We start from the raw sequence: 18,095 nt of genomic DNA on the forward strand, positions 1-18,095 counted from the left end.
ATCAACAGAGATTCAATGACGAATGATTGCTTGCATCAATACATCTTGATGCAAAAAGCTATTTTTGTGGCACAAGAGCAATAGACTCTCTAATCGATGTCCCAACACCCTTACTAAAGGAAAACCATTGCTATTCTCATATTACAGATAATGTAGCACCCAATCTTCCACGTGTTTTTTCGCCAAACCATTATCAATCTATATCATCAGAGGATCAAAGCTTCAACACAAAACTATCTTTCACATTTTTTTTAAAACACAAAACTACAACGATAATATTGACTATAACAAAAATTCTCCAAGTCGTCTTCAAACTTCTAATGCCGAACAATCTCCAGCCTATACAACATGTCCATGTGGGTAGAAGACTTTCACTATCACACATTTCTTCTTCAAACCACAAAACAAGTGTCCAGGTTACCCCAAGAAGACTCTAAAAATCATGCATGTCAAAGGATATGAACCTGCATAAGGTCAATTCCAGCCTGTGTGGACAAGTTGCCAGTGTTTAAAAAATATTCAAACTTTTTCCCAATATCCGTGGAAGGTACTCTGTCCACCACCTTCTGCACTTTCTTGACTGCAAGAAGCCACAACAAAATTAGCATCTCACCAACAAGATAATAGATCCCATAATTCAAAAAACGATGGAAAGAAAAGAAATGATTTTTGTAAAACATTGTCAGTAAGACTAGAAACACCTTTAAAACTCATATCCCAATTACGAGAGAAAGGATAAACAAAAAGAAAAGACAACAACAGATATCAAAAAAGACATGTAAAAAGAAAGCAGAAGAGCCCTTGGAAATTAGACAAAACAAAAAAGAAAGCCAATACTCTTGCCTGGGCATTCAAGAGGATATAGTCAAGATAACTACATCACTCCTTACTTTTGGATATGTATACATTTGTAAGACTAGAATATATCCAATCATACAAATTTAGATTCTTTGTTGTTCTAAAGTCGAAAAATATACACAGAAAATAAAAAGAGAAAGCGAAAGAGAAGAAAAAAGAGGAAACAAAAACTTTTTGAAAAACAAAAGACATACTTAGCAATCAAAGCAACACTTATGTCGTCATCAGCGCCTAAGCATGAGCAGCTATATTGGGTTTCTAAAGAACTGCGGAGTCCCTTGGACAAACCTAGTGCTTAGTAAAATACGTCAAATAAATAAAAGAGAAAGAAATCAAGAAATAAAGAAGAAAGGAAGAAGGTGACTAAGCAAAAATAAACAAGCAAATCAAGAAACAAAATCTTCCAAAATCAGGAATAAAAACTCTCTCTCTCTCTCTCTCTCTCTCTCTCAGCAGCAGAGTGGAAGAGATTCGAGCGGCTGCACGTGATTATGGGCTCCAAGATGATTCGGAGTAAGCCCTCGGTTAGTACAGGCAGAGTTTGCCATGACCCTTCTCCAAGTTGATGCCATCTTTTAGATAGTGACTTTCCTCCACAGAGTTTGGGACCTACCTCGTGAGAGACTTCCAAGACTGGCACTAGAGTCCTCCATATGACTATCTGAGAGTGGGGGAGGTACAGCATGGTTTGCACGCATCACCACATGGTTCGCTAGTCACGGGATTCAAATGGATCGGCTTTCCCCGTTTCAATATAGCATGGATGCACCGCCCGAGTCGATTCCCACGAGATGAGATTAACCGCATCATACAGTTAGATCTCCTCCAGCTCCACACATCTCGCACTTGGGGGGGGGGGGGGGACCAGGAGTTCCCCACCAAGACCCAACTCTACTATGACCACTTTCTGAGAGTATCGGAAGACGGTCTCATCATCAAACCTCAGTATCTCGAGGACAGAGGAGTCTCACACGCACTGAAGATTGCCATCGGACAGATGCGCGTCTCATCCCATCAACTAAGGATCGAGACAGGGAGAGCTGCATGCATACCCAGAGAGCAGCAGACTTGCAGGTTGTACATGACGGGGGCGGTCGAGACAAAGGAGCACTTTCTATGTGTCTGCCCAATCTACTATGAGATCCGAGGGCGCTACCACTGCCTTTTTCAGGAGGGATACGGCTTTTTTTTTTTTTTTAACAAAAAGAGACTTCTATTAAGTATTAAAGAAAACTGTTAGAGCAAGCTCCATACGGGATACACCATGCAATGCATGAAAAGCTCAAAAGCCAAAAAGAAAGGATTGGGCTGAAAGTGCCATCTCAATCCTGTAGAACCCTCTAAGAAAAAGGGAGAATCCCTCCAAACTCGTAGGAATATAGTCCTCCTAGAAGAGGCTGCCCGTGAAGGGCCCTGCATGCTAGCCCAGATGGCTATCAAAGTATGAACCGTGTCAGTCCAAATACCCGTGAACACCTATGAAGGGTGTATATGGGTGCCATCCAGGGCCTCTGTACATCTGGCTCTTTAGATGTGCCAAGAGGAAATGCTAGCCAGAATCTCCCAAGAAGTGTCCACTGAAGCATCAAAAGCTCTAAGGGTGTAAATGGTACATCCTGAAAAGAGTAAGTCTCTATCACCTGCTTGCGGACCGAGAGTGCCTAAGAAGAAGGCTCACCCTCATAAAACATATGTGGCCTAGTAAGGGATAACCAGGCAACCGAGCCCCAAGTCATGAAGAAAAGGGAGGTATGAAAAATGTTGAGTATCCGACCAACCCCTTTCCAAACAGTCCTCGCCTGACTGCGGTCCCAAAGGCAATGTTGCACTGACTCCTCTGCAGAATGACAACGAAGACAAGTAGGGTCAGCCCCAAATCGTGAACTCCACAGATTCACTGTAATCCCTCCATGAATAGAAAGCCAAAAGAAAAGAGTGATCTTTCTATGTCTGAGGGATTTCCAGAGCCTCCTCCAAAAGTTCATACGCAAATCTGCGGTAATGAAGAAGCTATCCCAATGGGGAGCTCTAGAGGGAATCCAACCCCTACTGCTCAACTGAAATCTCCTGGCATTACCAACCGTGAAACGAAAGAAGGGAATCCCCCTCTCTCGGTGTCCATGATCTATCCACTCCCACTCTCTTGGGTCCCACTGTAAGCACCTGATAGGTGCACCTCCATATAACCACAATCTCCAAGATCCTAGGGCCAAGAGTAGAGGGTCGGGGTCTAAATACCACTGCAAGCCCGCTCCATGATCCACAAAAGCAATCCTAACAAGCTGAAAGGCAACCTCTAGAAGAATATCATCCATGGATCTAGAAAGTAGGCCCCCATCCCCAACGTCAAAGACAAGTGCATCCTCCCAACACCTCAAAGAGCGATCACCTGAAGAGGAACTGCTGTCCTCGAGAAAGCTCCCATCCAAGTGGCAGAAGTAAAATGGGCATATCAACTCTCCAGTCCACCGAGATGGCTGCATCTACCTGCGGAATTCTGCATGCTACCCCTCTGAGGTGACTCACGGACTATAGTCTCTGATCCTCAGGTAGCCTGATAAAAGCTTTCCAAGTGCCTACTATGAAGGCAGGGCCTCTCTCCCATCTAGACCACTGCATGTAATGTGAAGTGCCCAATGGTCTGCCATGCTCATCAAGAATACTGTCATTCCAAATGACCGGCTGTCTATCAATCTCTTCGAGGGTAAAGGGCGGAACCTTGCGAAGTGTATTCCTGAAGCTGCCCCAAGCTTTCAGGATGGCAACCATGAGAGGAGATGCCGGAGATCTGAGAGGGGCGGAAGTAACAATCCAGCGAGGGCTGTCCACCCAATCATCTCCCAAGGTAGGTGTGCAAGCCTGAATGCGTCCAAAAAAGAAGTCCTTCCAAGGTTCCTGCCCAGGCATGAAACCCCTCACCACCACCTTACAAAGCAATGCCCTGCATTGCCGGTCCAGGTCAATGATATTAAGGCCCCCTTCACATGTAGGGAGAATAATGGTCTCCCAGGCCACCCTTGCTACAACATCTGCCATGCCATCGAGTCCACTCCATAAAAAATTTCTGATAGGTCTAATGAGCTGAGTGATGCACTCTCTAGACCGGCACCAACAGGAACACACAAACCAAGCGGTGGCCAAGAGAACCTGGTTCACTACCACAACTCTAGATGCAATGTCAAGTTTGGCTGAGCTCCAGAAGAGAAGCTTTTTCCTTATACTCTCTAGAACTGGTGTAAACTGTTGTGCTGGAGAGATGCCCAACCCTACCTGGCATCCCAAATACCTGACAAGAACACCCCTCTGAATCCAAGAGAAGCCAAAGTCAACTCCCCAACCTAGAGTGTCCTCATCGCTGATCCAAAAGCCAAAGGATTTATGCCACTTAATGTGTGCTCTTGCAGCTGAGCAAAAGATATCCAAGTCTGTCCGGAAAGCATCCAACGACTGCGAGGAGGCCTCAATAAAAATGGCAATGTCATCAGCCAACTCACAATCCAGAAGCTCCTACTCCTGTCTCAAGGGCAACCTCAGCCCATATAAACCAGCCTGAGATCTAAGAAAAATACTCATAGCTTCAACCACAAAAAGAAAAAGAAAGGGGGCTAAAGGGCATCCCTGACGGACTGATCTGGAAATCTGAAACCTGTCACCCCTTACCCCTCCAATCAAAACCTGGCTGTGGGCTGATATGTAAAGGGAGGCCACCCCTCTAATCCATGCATCTGAAAATCCGAATCGTAGAAGAGTGCCCTCAAGAAAACCCCAATCTACTCTGTCATAGGCTTTCTCAAAGTCCAAGAGTAGAATTGCTAGCCTCTGCCTGCTCTCTGCATAGCCCACTCTGAGGCTTTCCAGAAGGAAAAGATGTTATCAAATATGCTCCTGCCATGCACAAAGCCTGTATGAGTATCATGGATGAGGTCTGGAAGAAGGGGCTGCAATCTGATGCTGATCGCCTTGGCAAGAATTTTGTATAGAGTGCCCAACAGAGTGATGGGTCTCCAATGGGATATAAAATTCATGTTGCCACCTTTCGGGATAAGGTGTATAAGTCCCTCGATAAGTGAGTCAAGCATCTCACCCGAGTCCCAAATACCCTGCAGGGCTGAAGTAATATGATCACCTATCACATCCCAAAAGGCTATAAAAAAATTTGGAGTAAGACCTTCTGAACTAGGGCACTTGCCCTTATGAAGGGCGGAGAGAGCAGTCTTGAATTCTGTGTTGGTAAATCGTGCATCAAGTGAGCATATCATCTCTGGTGTGACCAACACAGGTAAACGCTGCCAAACCGCATCTCTAGTAACATCTCTGGCCTATGTATCAGGGTTTGTAGAAAGAAGGAAGGCATAAAAATATGTCACTAAGTGCATGAAAATATCTGGATGAGACTGCAAAACCCCGTCAGAGTCAATAAGCTACCTGACACTCTCTCTAGAGAAAAAGTGTTTATTGACTCCCTCCCATCTGTATCCAAAAAGACCCGTGCATGGAAGGCATACTCTCCTCTCTGATCTAGCAATGTCTACAAGTGAGCCCTTAGCCCTTGCTGCAGCAAGGCGCTCCTGGATCCAAGCATCTGAGAATCGTTTCTGCTCCTCCCTCTGCAGAGCTGTCAACTGTCGGCGGATACCAATCTCTCGCCTGAGTACATCACCTTGCCTAGTACTAGCGACAAAATGATAAAGTCGCTGATACTGATAAGTGCTGTGGCCACATGTGAAGGTGCGGCCACCCCCCCTGCATGTGAGAAACCCAGATCTCCAAGACTACCTCTGTGATAGTATCATCTGTGTATAAGGCATCGGGGATCCTAATACTGGAAGATCGTCCTCTCAGATGGGGCTCTGATATGGACAAAACTACCGAAAAATGGTCGGAGGTGGAAACACCAGGTGCAATGCAAACTGTCCCCCCTTTATCAAGAGCCCAATCATACACATAGAATCTATCAATCCGAGCATGGATAGGCATCTACACCCTACGGTTCGACGACGGAAACAAGAGTGACTGAGACTGAATATGAAATGCATCATCTGACCAAACATCTCTACCACTGAATCTAAACAAGAAGGCATCCCAAGCTGCTCTCTCAAGGGAGTGAATACCACTTTCTCTTCCCCCTTTCTTATCGGATGGTGCCTCAACCATGTTGAAGTCACCTCCAATAATCCAAGAATCTGCAATGTCAGCCCAAGAGAGCAACTCTCTCCAAAAAAGAACACGGTCCCCTCTGGTGTTCGGAGCATAGAGGTTGAGAAAACCAACCTTACGTCCGTCAACCATAAGCAAAATCCACTAGGCCCTGGAGGAAGTGATGGTACTGTGTCCAATGACCAAAGGGAGGATAGAGTCTGAAACTGATATGCAAGTACCCCCTCTGGTTCCCAAGGCAGGAAGCCAAAACGTCCGGCCTGAAAGCAGCTCACCTGACTTGGAACAATCTCTGGCATCCAGTTTGTATTCCTGTAGAAAAAGAATGTCTAAGGAACCACTTCACACCTGGATGAAGGTGATTCCGTATCAGCTATCTACGACGGCGATGAGGGATGCCACCCAACCCCTGTATATTCCAACTGGCTATCCTCATCGGCGGGAGGAAGCGGGTTGGAATACCTTACCCGACCTGGTGGCGGAAAAAGAACCCTCTACCGGAGCTAACCTCCTGCCATACACACGAGGTCCAAGGGGAGGAAATTCCACTGGTGAGAGAGAAAAGGATCTCTCAAGGGGGATGCCAATAACTGGCTCTCCGAAAGTGGAGGGTACAAAATCATCATCTGGGAGGTCAGAAAGGTCCTCAAGAGCGGAAAAGGGGAGAAGGAGGCACCTATGCTACATCCTGATCAAGAAGTGTTGCGGACGAGGTGCCAACAACCTGGGCTGCTGAAGGATGCATAGCCTGATCCTGTGGTGGAGCAGAAGAAGGCTCTTGAACAATAGGCTCCACGGCAGTAGTCTCCCGAGGCTTTTGAGGGGTAGTCTCCAAAGCAGCGAAAGTATGATCTGAAATAGAGGGCCTAACCGCAACCGGAACCCACCGGGGGCCAGAGGTAGTGCAGGAAGGGGGGGGGGCGTGTCTGAGGCGGTGCCTGTGGAGCGATAGGTCCTAATCCTGATCTCTATGGTAACCTAGTACGAGCTGGCTGCTTTTTTCACCTCTTCTTCTTCTTTAGGCAATCTTTGGCGAAGTGCCCACAGGATTTGCAAATCCTGCATTGATCCTGACGACCTCCAACCTCAAATCTCTGGCGAAAGAATGATCCATCGGGTCGCTATAGCATGATGTGGTCATCTGAAATGTTAGGGTCCTCGACAAAGACCCTAACCTAGTACGAGCTGGCTGCTTTTTTCACCTCTTCTTCTTCTTTAGGCAATCTCTAGCGAAGTGCCCACAGGATTTGCAAATCCTGCATTGGTCTTCACCACCTCCAACCTCAAATCTCTGGCGAAAGAATGATCCATCGGGTCGCTATAGCATGATGTGGTCATATGAAATGTTAGGGTCCTCGACAAAGACCCTAACCTTGGGTACCCCATCCATCTTGACCGCCTCAACAGCCGACGAAGGCTCGCTAGGAAGAGGTGGAATCTCTGCTACCACACCAAACCTCTTGCCAATAATTGAAAGAAGCGGGTGATAAACTGAAGGTAGACGAAGGAACCTCATGAAGACGGAAACTCCGTGCTTGTCCTCTTCAACTGGGTCAAAGCCCAGTTGAAAGGGAAACAAAAAAATCCTCTTGTAGCCTAGAAAGAGAAACCCAATCTATAGCAAGTCTCTGGTGACGTCCGGGGAATCTAGGCACACCTGAAAGCAGCCTCGTCCCAACAAATGAACGTCCTTAAGGTGGGGAGTCCTTAAGGTGGGGAGCGAGGTCCTGAGGAAGCGCCGCAAGCATCCAATCTCTAGCCTGTGATTTGCAGGGGTGGGAGCCATAGATGCGTGCGTAGAGGGTCGAGGAACACTCATGCTCCAAATCGTTTTGCAACTGCTGCAGCTCGTCTTTTGAATGGGTACCCATTCGTCAATCAAGGTGGAAAAGGCCGACTCAAACACACAAAAACTCCATCCACTTGCTTGAAGCCCAGGAGACCCCCAAAAGAAAATAGGGGTACACCTGATGAAGAGAGAGGGTTGAGCAAGGAGAGGAGTCGTCAAAAAGGAGAAAGGGAGGGCAGCAAGGGAGGGAAGGAGAGGGGGAGGAACACCGACAGGGGAGAGGAGGGGAGGGTAGAGGAGAGGAGTGGAGGAGACAGGGGGGAGCAAGGAAACAGCGCTTGGGGGGGGCGGGGGGGGCGGGGCATGCAGCAGCGCGGGGGGGGGGGTTTGCACGGGCAGCAGCGTGCGGGGGAGGGGGGGGCTGGCAGCAGTGCGGGGGGGAGTTGCAGCAGCGCGGGGGGCACGGAGGGGGAGAGAGGGAGGGGAGGCGGGGGGGGAGCAGCAGGTAGGGGGGAGGGGAGGGAGGAGGCATCATGCAGGGGGTAGCGAAGGGGAGAGAGGGCGGGGGAGCAGCAGGTACGGGGGAGGGGAGGGAGGAGGTAGCAAGGAGGGGAGGGAGGGGGCAGCAAGGAGGGGAGCAAGAAGGGCAGCAGGAGGAGCGGGGAGCAACAAGTGTCTTTTTCAGTTACCACTAGAGACAAAAAAAAGAAATATTTTAGGAATACGACTTTGGCCAACTCTCACGATTGATTCACTTCCACGACCAAGTCTGCATTGGGCTCTACCTGATGGAGATGCGACGACACAGGGAGATACTACTACGACATATCAGAGAGCAGGAGGATGGGACCACCGCACCATAGGGTACCGAGGTAACTGAGCGCAGAGACAGGTCACGGAGTTCTATGCATTTGATTCGGCCCCATGGCACTCTGGGATAGAGGAGGAGGAGCTAATCGACATGAGAGAAATATGGATCAGTGGAGGTAGCCGACACAACACTGCCAGACGAGGGGCACAGAGACCGTACACGGCACGACAGGCGACTAGAGCACACACAATCGAGGTTCGACCTATTTCAGCTCTCCTTAGGGGAGACTGACCGAGACGAGGCATCACTCTTGACATAGCCCATCGGATCCAAACATCGAGGAGACCACATCCTCCACCACCACGGGAGACATCCCGACAGATGCAGATACGTGAGCTCTTTGCATCTCATCAGAGAGCCATCATGGAGCCTAGATACGTAAAGCCAGTCCACGCACTTGGGACTCTAGCTCTGAGCACTTGATATCTTCATGTCACTCTCATTTTGCATTTTGCTACTTCGCTATTTTGTACTAGTATAGCATTTTAATACTCAGCAAGGGCCTTAGTGAGCCCTTTACCCCGGCCCACAGTGGTCTGTATGAGTTACTTGATTCCGTACTTTGTCCCATAGGCCCGCGAGGCCTCCCATGGACATTAATATATCTTTCTTTCTTTCTTTCTCTCTCTCCTTATTTTTGGATATGTGTCAGGAGTTAGGGTAGCATGGAATATGCTTATCTTACCTATTCATGATTATTGATTCGGACATTCAATGCAAAGCTTTTCCAAATATGCTTGTCTTTATAGCATTCCCACCAAGCAACCAGCCGTGGAAGGACGACTTCATCCGCTAGATTTGGACCCTCTCTCTCTCTCTCTCTCTCTCTCTCTCTCTCTCTCTCTCTCTCTCTCTCTCTCGGAGGGCTATTATTAAGGAGTCGAGGTCCAGACACCAAGAAGTCTACACATGCTTCGTAGACTTTCAAAAGGCCGTCGAGGTCCAAACACCAGAAAGTCTACGCATGCTTCGTAGACTTTCGGAAGGCCTTCCACACAGTCCCATGTTCTCGCATGATCACGAAACTACAAGAGATGCAGATTCCAGAGACGTTGATGTGGGAGGTGATGAGCCTATATGAGTCAGCCAGAGGCAAAGTTCGTGCCCCAGGTGGTCTATCAAATTGGGTCGAGAGCACAATCTGGGTGAAGCAGGGTTGTGTTGGGATATGTGTGATCAAGGGCTTGCTAGGTGCATGTGTGCATCCACTAGTAGTCATATGGTTGTGTGTGTGTGTGCGTAGGAGACGAACACTTAGTGCCATAGACAATGACACAGGTGATGATGTAATGCAAAGGCCCCCTCATCGGGTGGTCCCTACGATTGTGGAGTTCCTATGATTTAGGAGTTACCTCCTTTGATGTAGGAGAGGTGCCATTGATTTAGGCCACCCTCTCTCCCATTCTATGAAAGAGGGACTTCCCTCTCAAATCAACAAAACACCCATTTGAATCTGATGTGTTCTCACTCCTCTTGCCATAATGCATCTATTCTCCCCCACGTTTCAACAGGTTACCCCCTCTCACTGACTCTATTCAGACTTTACATCGATGAGATCACATCCTTCATCCACCGTCTTGGAGGCAAGGGATCATTACTGGCCAACCTCATCATACAGATATTTGTTGGAATGGTCACCTCCCCATCTGTAAGCCCCCATATGAGGAGAGCGTGGGGGAGGGAGACCTAGGGCAGAAGATGCCCAGAGAAAAGAGAGGGAGGGGGCTGCCACATGGGCAGCACCTCACAGCCAATAGAGGAGGATCCCTAAAGGAACAGTACGGGACCTGCAGCAGCCTGATTGCAGAGGGATTTCCAGCAAGGACAGGGCTGATCTACAGGCAGTAAGGTAGAGAGAACCATTCTGGACGGAAAGTCTACAGACGGTCAAGGTGGAGCACACGGGCTCGAGTCTAGAGATAGCCAGCCAATAGGAGAAGTACCTTGTGGTAAGATCGGAGGACCACACCATTGGTGGGACTCTGGATCTATCTCTTTTGTATTGTGTCCATAGTTTTGGACGGAAATATATTATTTTGGTGGTTTCTCTATCTGGCTGGTTCATTGTCTATTGATGAGTCTGCACATCTATTTTATGCACATAAGTTACGAAGTTTGTGATTCCACATTCCACACCACACTATGTGAGCTCCTGGGCATTACTATCAGTCTTTCGCTGTGCGTACCCTCTGTTGGGTAATTTTTCTAACAATATTGCTATACGCTGATGACATAGTTCGTATATCATTGTCAACAACAGAAGGACTACAAAGACATCTTGAGGCCTTATGGTCTTCAACACCTCACATGCAAATGCTCCGCCAACTCAACTTCACTTATCATGGCGAGCCAGTGGAGATAGTACAGTCCTACACATATTTGGGAGCAGTCAATATCAGGCCTAGTATTGCAGAGATATATGAGGCATCCAACAGCTTGACTGTAAAGTAAGTGTGGCATCAACTGATTCTCCTGCATCATGCATTGTGAGTTTCAGCCCCGGTTCCATAGGAGTAGATATGGGCTTACACTCTTGCATGTTAAATCTGTCCAAGAGTTTCTGAACATACTTGGACTGAGACATAACAGTGCCACGTCTCTCATGAGAGAACTGGATCCCCAAATAAAAGTGAAGCAGCCCCAAATCTGACATATCAAAGTGGGTCTGCAAATCAGCTTTGAAATCTGCAATTTTTTCTTCATTGGACCCTGTGAGCAGTAAGTCATCAACATAAAGAAGGATGACTAAGATTTCCCCCCCATCCATCTTGATGTAGAGGGTGCTCTCAGTAGGACTATTGTGCAGCCCCTTGCTGGTCAAAAAGGCATGTATCTTGGCATACCATGCACGAGGGGCCTGTTTCAGCCCATATAAAGCTTTATTAAGCTTGCAGACTTGAAGTGCATTTGCTGTAATTTCAAAACCCGGAGGTGGTTTGACATACACCTCTTCCAGCAAGTCCCCATTTAAGAAGGCTGTTTTTATGTCCAACTGATGAACATTCCACTCAAAATGTGCAGCCATTGCAATTACTGATCGGATGGTGGTCATCCGGGATGTAGGAGCAAAAGTCTCCTCATAATCTATGCCCTTTTTCTGAGCATAGCCTTTAGCAACCAGCCTGGCTTTATATCTGTCAATGGAGCCATCTGGCTTCCGTTTGACTTTAAACACCCATCGTGTGCCAATAGCATGTTTACCCTGTGGCAAGTCCACAACATCCCAAGTCTGATTTTTTGCAATGGACTGCAACTCATCGTGCATGGCATTCATCCAATGCACATTACCTTTTGCTTCTTCAAATGTGGCAGGCTCCTCCTCATCAAGGAGAGTACCTGCATATGCTGATTCCACTGAATTAGCACCTTCCATGTGCCTTGCTACACTGCGAGTCCTGCCAGGTAACGGAGCATCAAGTTTACTCTCCCGGAGAGTCTGTAACAGCCAGTTTGGGACTGTTTTTGCTGCATGTATGTCTGCAATTTCTTGCTGCACCACTTGTTCCACTGCCTGTGGAGGAGGCATGACATCCTGTGGCGGAACTGAAGCATTTGAAGGTTGCTGTAAATTGGATCAGAAAAATCAGCAGGGGAACCCAAAGCAATGGGTAGCAACCCTTGAAAGACATCTTCTGAAGATGAAGGCATTTGAAAATCAGCCTGAGTGTGAGCTGAATTTTCAGAAAATATCACATCTCTACTTACAATGATTTTGCGTGTAGCAGGATTGTAGAGACGATACCCCTTGCTTTCTGCACTGTATCCAACAAATATGCATTTGATGGCTTTATCTGACAATTTGTGCCTAAATTCAACTGGCACATGTGCATAGGCAAGGCATCCAAAGACTCGGAAGTGATCCACTGAAGGCTTCCTGTCATTCCAGACCTCAAAAGGAGTTTTTGTTTTTAAAGCCTTAGTGGGAGCCCTGTTCAAAATGTAATTGGCACACATCAAACCCTCTAACCAGAATTTATGAGGCATGTGTTTGCTTTTCAGCATACATCTGTCCATCTCCATGAGGGTTCTATTTTTCCTCCCAGCTTTGCCATTTTGCTGAGGGGTCAGCCTGACTGTGAGCTGATGCACAATACCCTTTTGTTTGAGGAAAGTATCAAATTCTGCAGATAGGTATTCCCCACCTCTATCCGTGCGTAATGTCTGTATCTTGAGCCCGGTTTCATTTTCAACCATGGCTGAAAAGTGTTTAAACACTGTGAACACTTCAGATTTCTTTTTCAGCCCATAAACCCAAGTAAAATTGGAGTAGTCATCAATAAATGTGACAAAGTAGAGATGACCACCCAATGACGGAGTCCTCATGGGACCACAGACATCACTGTGTATAAGCTGCAATTTGCGAACAGCTTTAACTGAACCATCCTTCTTGAAGGGAAATCTATGCATTTTACCTAAAATGCACCCTTCACAGGCATGTGGAGGAGGTATCTCAAGAGGTGGCAATGCATCAACCATTGAAAATTTCTGAAGTGTCATTAAGCTGTTGTAATGCATGTGGCCATATCTGGCATGCCATAATTCTGCATTTTGCATGGCAACAGTAGGGGTAGAAATTGCCAAAGCATGAGCTGCTCTTTTCTCAAAAATATCAAGCTGAAAAAGCCCACGCAGCAGAGTACCAGATAACATTAAGACATAGTTAGCTTCCCTGTCCCGGACAGCACATTTGTCATCCTCAAAGATGACCTGAAATCCCCCTCTGTTAAGAGTGGACACTGAAAGGAGATTTTTGGTTATGCCAGGCACATATAAGACATCAGAAAGTCTGAAAATTGAGCCATCAATTGCAGTGAGCTCAACTTCTCCTGTGCCACGTACTGAATATGAGGAGTTGTTGGCACAAGTGACTTTCTTACCAACAGGAGGTGGATGCAAGGAAGTAAAAAGACACTTTCTCGAAGTGATGTGCTTGGATGCACCGCTGTCAAAATACCATGTGTTCAGTGTTTCATCAACACTGAAAGCAGATGCATCTGTAGGAGAGTCAAAGCTGCAAGTCAAAAATGCATATGTATCATCACTGCAAGAAGCTGTACTATCCCGAGCATCTGGAACAGCCAACCTAGAATCAGAAATGCAAGATAAAAAGGCATAATCTTGACCAACAAAGTTGGCTGCAGCATCCCCACTGTCAGATGCACAAGGGGCTGAATCTGAAACAGCCATTCCTGAGCTGTTTTTCTTTTCTTTTGCAATCCTTTTCCTGCATTCTGCTATGTGATGACCTGGCTTTTTGCAGTAGTGACAAAAACCCTTCTTTTTGGGCTTGCTTGCATCACTTTTAGCCTTTTGTGAAGGCTGTCCTGACCCACTGGAAGGCTGATTTGCTGTTGTCTTTGCCTGTCCCTTTGTTTTTTATTTAAATTTTGAGAGCATAGCTTGTTCACCTGCACGTGAAGCCAAATTTTTCCTGGTTTGCTCTTCCTGAAGCAGAAGTCCTATCAACTCATGAAAAGAGAGAGGATTTGCACCCCCCCTCAATGATAAATTCAGCGAAGTGTGAAAGCTGAGATAAGACTCAGGAAGAGAATTCAGAGTGGTTGTTATCATCTCTGAATCAGGAATAATTTCATCTATGTTTAACAACTGCTCTCTGAGATCCTGTAGCTTTGTGAGGTGGACTGACATGGAGTCACCCTCCTCCATATGTGTATTGCTCAACTCTCTTTTTAAGAAAGATACTCTGGCATCATTCCGTGCTGCATACATGTTTTCCAAAATATCCCACGCTGCCCTGGAGGTCTTACACGACCGGATATGCGGAATGATTGATCTTTTCACTGAAAGAGAGATGCATGACAAGGCTAAGGCATCTCGTGAATCCCATCTCTTCTGTTCTGGAGTATTGACTGTAGCTGCACCAACAACTTGTCCTGCAGCTGCACCCTGTGCACGACCTCTTCCACCTCCTTGCTGAGGAGGGGTAGCAGGTGCAATATCTGCTGGTCGGATTTCATCCCCATTGACATAATCCCATAAATTGCGAGAAATCAGAATATTACGTACCATGAAACTCCAGAGGGAGTAGTTGGTACCATCCAATTTGTCTTCCTGTGAAAGACCACCGAACTGGAACTCATTCTGATTTTGATGGGCCATATCTGAGAAAGAGATTGAAGCAGATACTAAGCTGAATTCCCTTACTGGGAATAAAATGCACAACTCCCAAAAACACAGCCAAGCACAGGCTGTATATGCAACTTAGATTTCTGTACTTGAGCTGTCAGAAATCTGTCCAAGCATCAAACACTCTCCAAAATCTGCCAAAAGTGTTCCAAACACTCCAAGAAAGGCAGTATGTACTGAATACTCCAAAAAATGCTCTCCTAACACAAAAGCCCCAATTTGTGGCTAGAAATTGCAGCCAGAAAGGGGTAACAATGCTAAAAGCCCCAAATACTGAGTCCAAAACTGCTTGCAAAACTCCCAAATGATCTTTCAACTGCCAAATTACATCCAAACTGCAAAAGCCCCAAATTTCTGCAAGAAATTGCACCTGAAAGGGGCAAATCAACTAAAAGCCCCAAATTTCTGCAATTCTCTGCAAAAACTGCAAAAGCCCCAAATGTGCTCCCAGAATGTAGGCCAAACAATGGCTGTCTGCACAATTTGTCTGTCAAAAAAACACCTACTGGTTCTTTTCGAAACAAAGTAGCTACCTGTTGTACTGAAGCGGATTCAGTACAGACAGTGTGAACAGTACAAAAATGCCGTACAGTTTGTACGGCACTGTACGGCTGGCACTGTACGACGACAGGTACGGATACTTTTGCGATGTACGGCGGTCGATGTACGGACACCTCTTCCGAAGTGTACGGCGCTTGTACGAATCTGTACGGCGACACTGTACGGATCTGAATGGCGGTCGTCGTACGGATCTGAATGGCGAAACGGTACGGTGAGCAGGTATGTACGGCCGACGATGAGAAGAACTGTACGGCCACGTGCGTCAGGATGCCGTACAGTCGTACGGACTGTACGGACAGATTGGAGCGGGCTGGAGCTGGAGGCAAGGCGCTGGTACCAAAAGGAGCAGAGGGCTCAAAGGCCTAGAACCTGCTCTGATACCAAATGAAGGATAGGGAGATAGTGAGAGCAAGAGGGAGTGAGAGAGTAGGAAGCTTGGAAGCTGAAGACGTAGTTGCAATAGAATAGAGTGGAAAGAGTACTACACAAAGTGAGAAGGATAAGGTTTTGTCCTAGTGACAAAACCTTAGTAGTCACTAACCATAGTTAGTGAACTAACTGCAGTTAGGGGGAAAAACCTCTAAAAGAGGGAAAAGTGCCCCTGACTAACTTATTATATTACATTGGTCACTGCTGAATTATATCTATAATTCTAACACCGGAACGGTGCGTGAGTACTGTCAATTGGTTCGAAGGAAGAAGAAAGAATTTGTCCGTAAAAACGAGGAGTTGCTGAATTCTTTGTTTAGTAACAACTCTAAAGACTTTTGGTGGAAATTTCTGGAGAGACGGTCTACTTCACCTATCAACGATGCTCAGGTGTGGTATGATTATGCACACACACTATATAACATCCCAGATCAGCCTGTTCCTGACCTTTCACACATACCCCGCCCTACCACCTGCACACTTTCGACTAGAGGAGGTGTGAAGGATGCCGTAGCGAACTACCGAGCGAAAGATCACGAGGGTTTGTGTACTGAGTTCATTGCACATGGGATTGATCTCCTTGCCCCCATCCTAGCAAAGCTTTTCAATGAAGATATTTGCCTTGGCTTCCCTTCCAGTTGGACCCTCAACACTATCTCACCCATCCATAAGGCCCCTTCCCATGAACACAAGACCATCATGATTGGGCATGTCATGGCCGAGATATATGCATCAGTGCTTCATTCTAAGGTCACTCAATTTGCAAAGATGCAGGGGCTCAGGGCATATGGGCAAGTAGGCTTCCGACATGATCATGGGACTATGGACCACATCTCTACGCTCGTTAGGTACCCAAGGAGCGGATGGAAGTAGTGGTGATGTAGAACGCCAAGCACATCGGTCCGTAGCCTTTGCGATATTGTGTTGTACATCATATCAAATCCAATCGCATATTTGCTTGGGGGATCCGCACTATATGACGAAGCGAGTTGATATCTTTCTAGCCAGCACAAAAGAGTGGTGAATCGGCACTTGCATCGCATCCACACGCTTCCCCTTCTATAAGCGGTGTCAACATACTTCACATAGCCCACGATGACCTAGCCTTGCATGCAGGGTACGCAGGAACTCCCTTGTGCTTCCTTCACCTGCAATTTTGAAAACTCCTTCACTTCTTTCTCTCTTTTTCTTATAAAGTCATTCACTTCTTGCCCACACTTGTACTATGCAAACCCTCTTGCTTCAAGGTACTATGCAAGCCCTCGTGCTTCAAGGCAACGTGGAAGTTCAAGATTCTCATGAATGATGCAAGCAATCGATGACTATGTGCTACTGCTGCACTGAATTCCATATCTTTGAATTTCAATGTTGAAAGGTATTTCTTGATCAGCGCTAACTTTAATCATTTTGCACATTGTGCAAGTATTAATCCTATTGCCTCTTGTTCTCATGTCGTCACTCCATTTCATTGGTTTCCTGCCTTTGTGATCCATTCTCTAATGCTTTCTTTAATGAAGCCAACACATGTGTGCTAGTGGTTTCACCGATCATGCATCAGTTATGAGTGATCGTGCCCAAATGCGCATATCCAATGCTTTTGCTAAACTATGGGCCAAGACAAGTTATATCTAATCCTTGCACGTACCCACTCAAGCTGTCTTCTTCTCTCTTCCTTGATGATGCTATTCGAAAAAGGGCAAGTGCATACAATTCATTTGCAGCCCTGAGTGGTTTTGCCCATATATCAATGACTCAAGCCTCCAACCAACACAGCAGAAGACGACGTTCACTAGAGTCCTCCACGGAAGGTGTATTTAAGTTTTCAAAAGATGCCTCAAGGTACTAATGATCCCAAGTCTCTTCGCTTAAAAAATCACTTTTGGAAAAGGAGGCAGCAAAAAGAGGGCATGCTCCTTTTGTGCCAATGAATGTTGTGGCCCTTACTCCCATGAATGTGCACATCTTCTTGAAGTAACGAATATGAGTGTCCATTTCTGCTCAAAGGTACCACCAGTCGAGAAAGCGGCCATGGCTCGTGAGGACTTGGAGACAAACTCTAGATAGTGTGGGAAAGGAGGGTGTGGAGAGGAACCTTAGGAAGGATCTTGGTCCATTTGGCGAGGTTTCCGCATCTGCCAATAGAGAGAGTCTTCCTCCCATTGCATAGTGGGAGAACTATGGTTCCAATACCCCTTGCTACAAAGGCTGGCAATAAGCAGAAGTTTGGAGTTCCATTGCAGTTGAATAAAATTGGTCCACCTATGGGTTCATCCATTTAGTGAA

At 46.6% G+C, this 18,095-nt stretch overlaps 1 protein-coding gene across 1 annotated transcript in view; it reads right to left on the reverse strand.

Annotated features, from left to right (window-relative positions):
- The window catches only part of NRPA2 (nuclear RNA polymerase A2), a 117,942-nt gene that overhangs the window by 67,991 nt on the left and 31,856 nt on the right, over window positions 1–18,095 (reverse strand). Inside the window, exon 14 of the mRNA XM_087395438.1 lies at window positions 465–580. Within this exon, the coding sequence (XP_087251564.1) occupies window positions 465–580 (116 nt within the window). The remainder of the gene's footprint in view (window positions 1–464; window positions 581–18,095) is intronic.

The sequence above is a fragment of the Dipteris shenzhenensis genome, chromosome 24, assembly GCF_047967505.1.
Source record: "Dipteris shenzhenensis isolate YYH24624 ecotype China chromosome 24, Dip_SZ_1.0, whole genome shotgun sequence".
NCBI classification, from domain to species: domain Eukaryota; kingdom Viridiplantae; phylum Streptophyta; class Polypodiopsida; order Gleicheniales; family Dipteridaceae; genus Dipteris; species Dipteris shenzhenensis.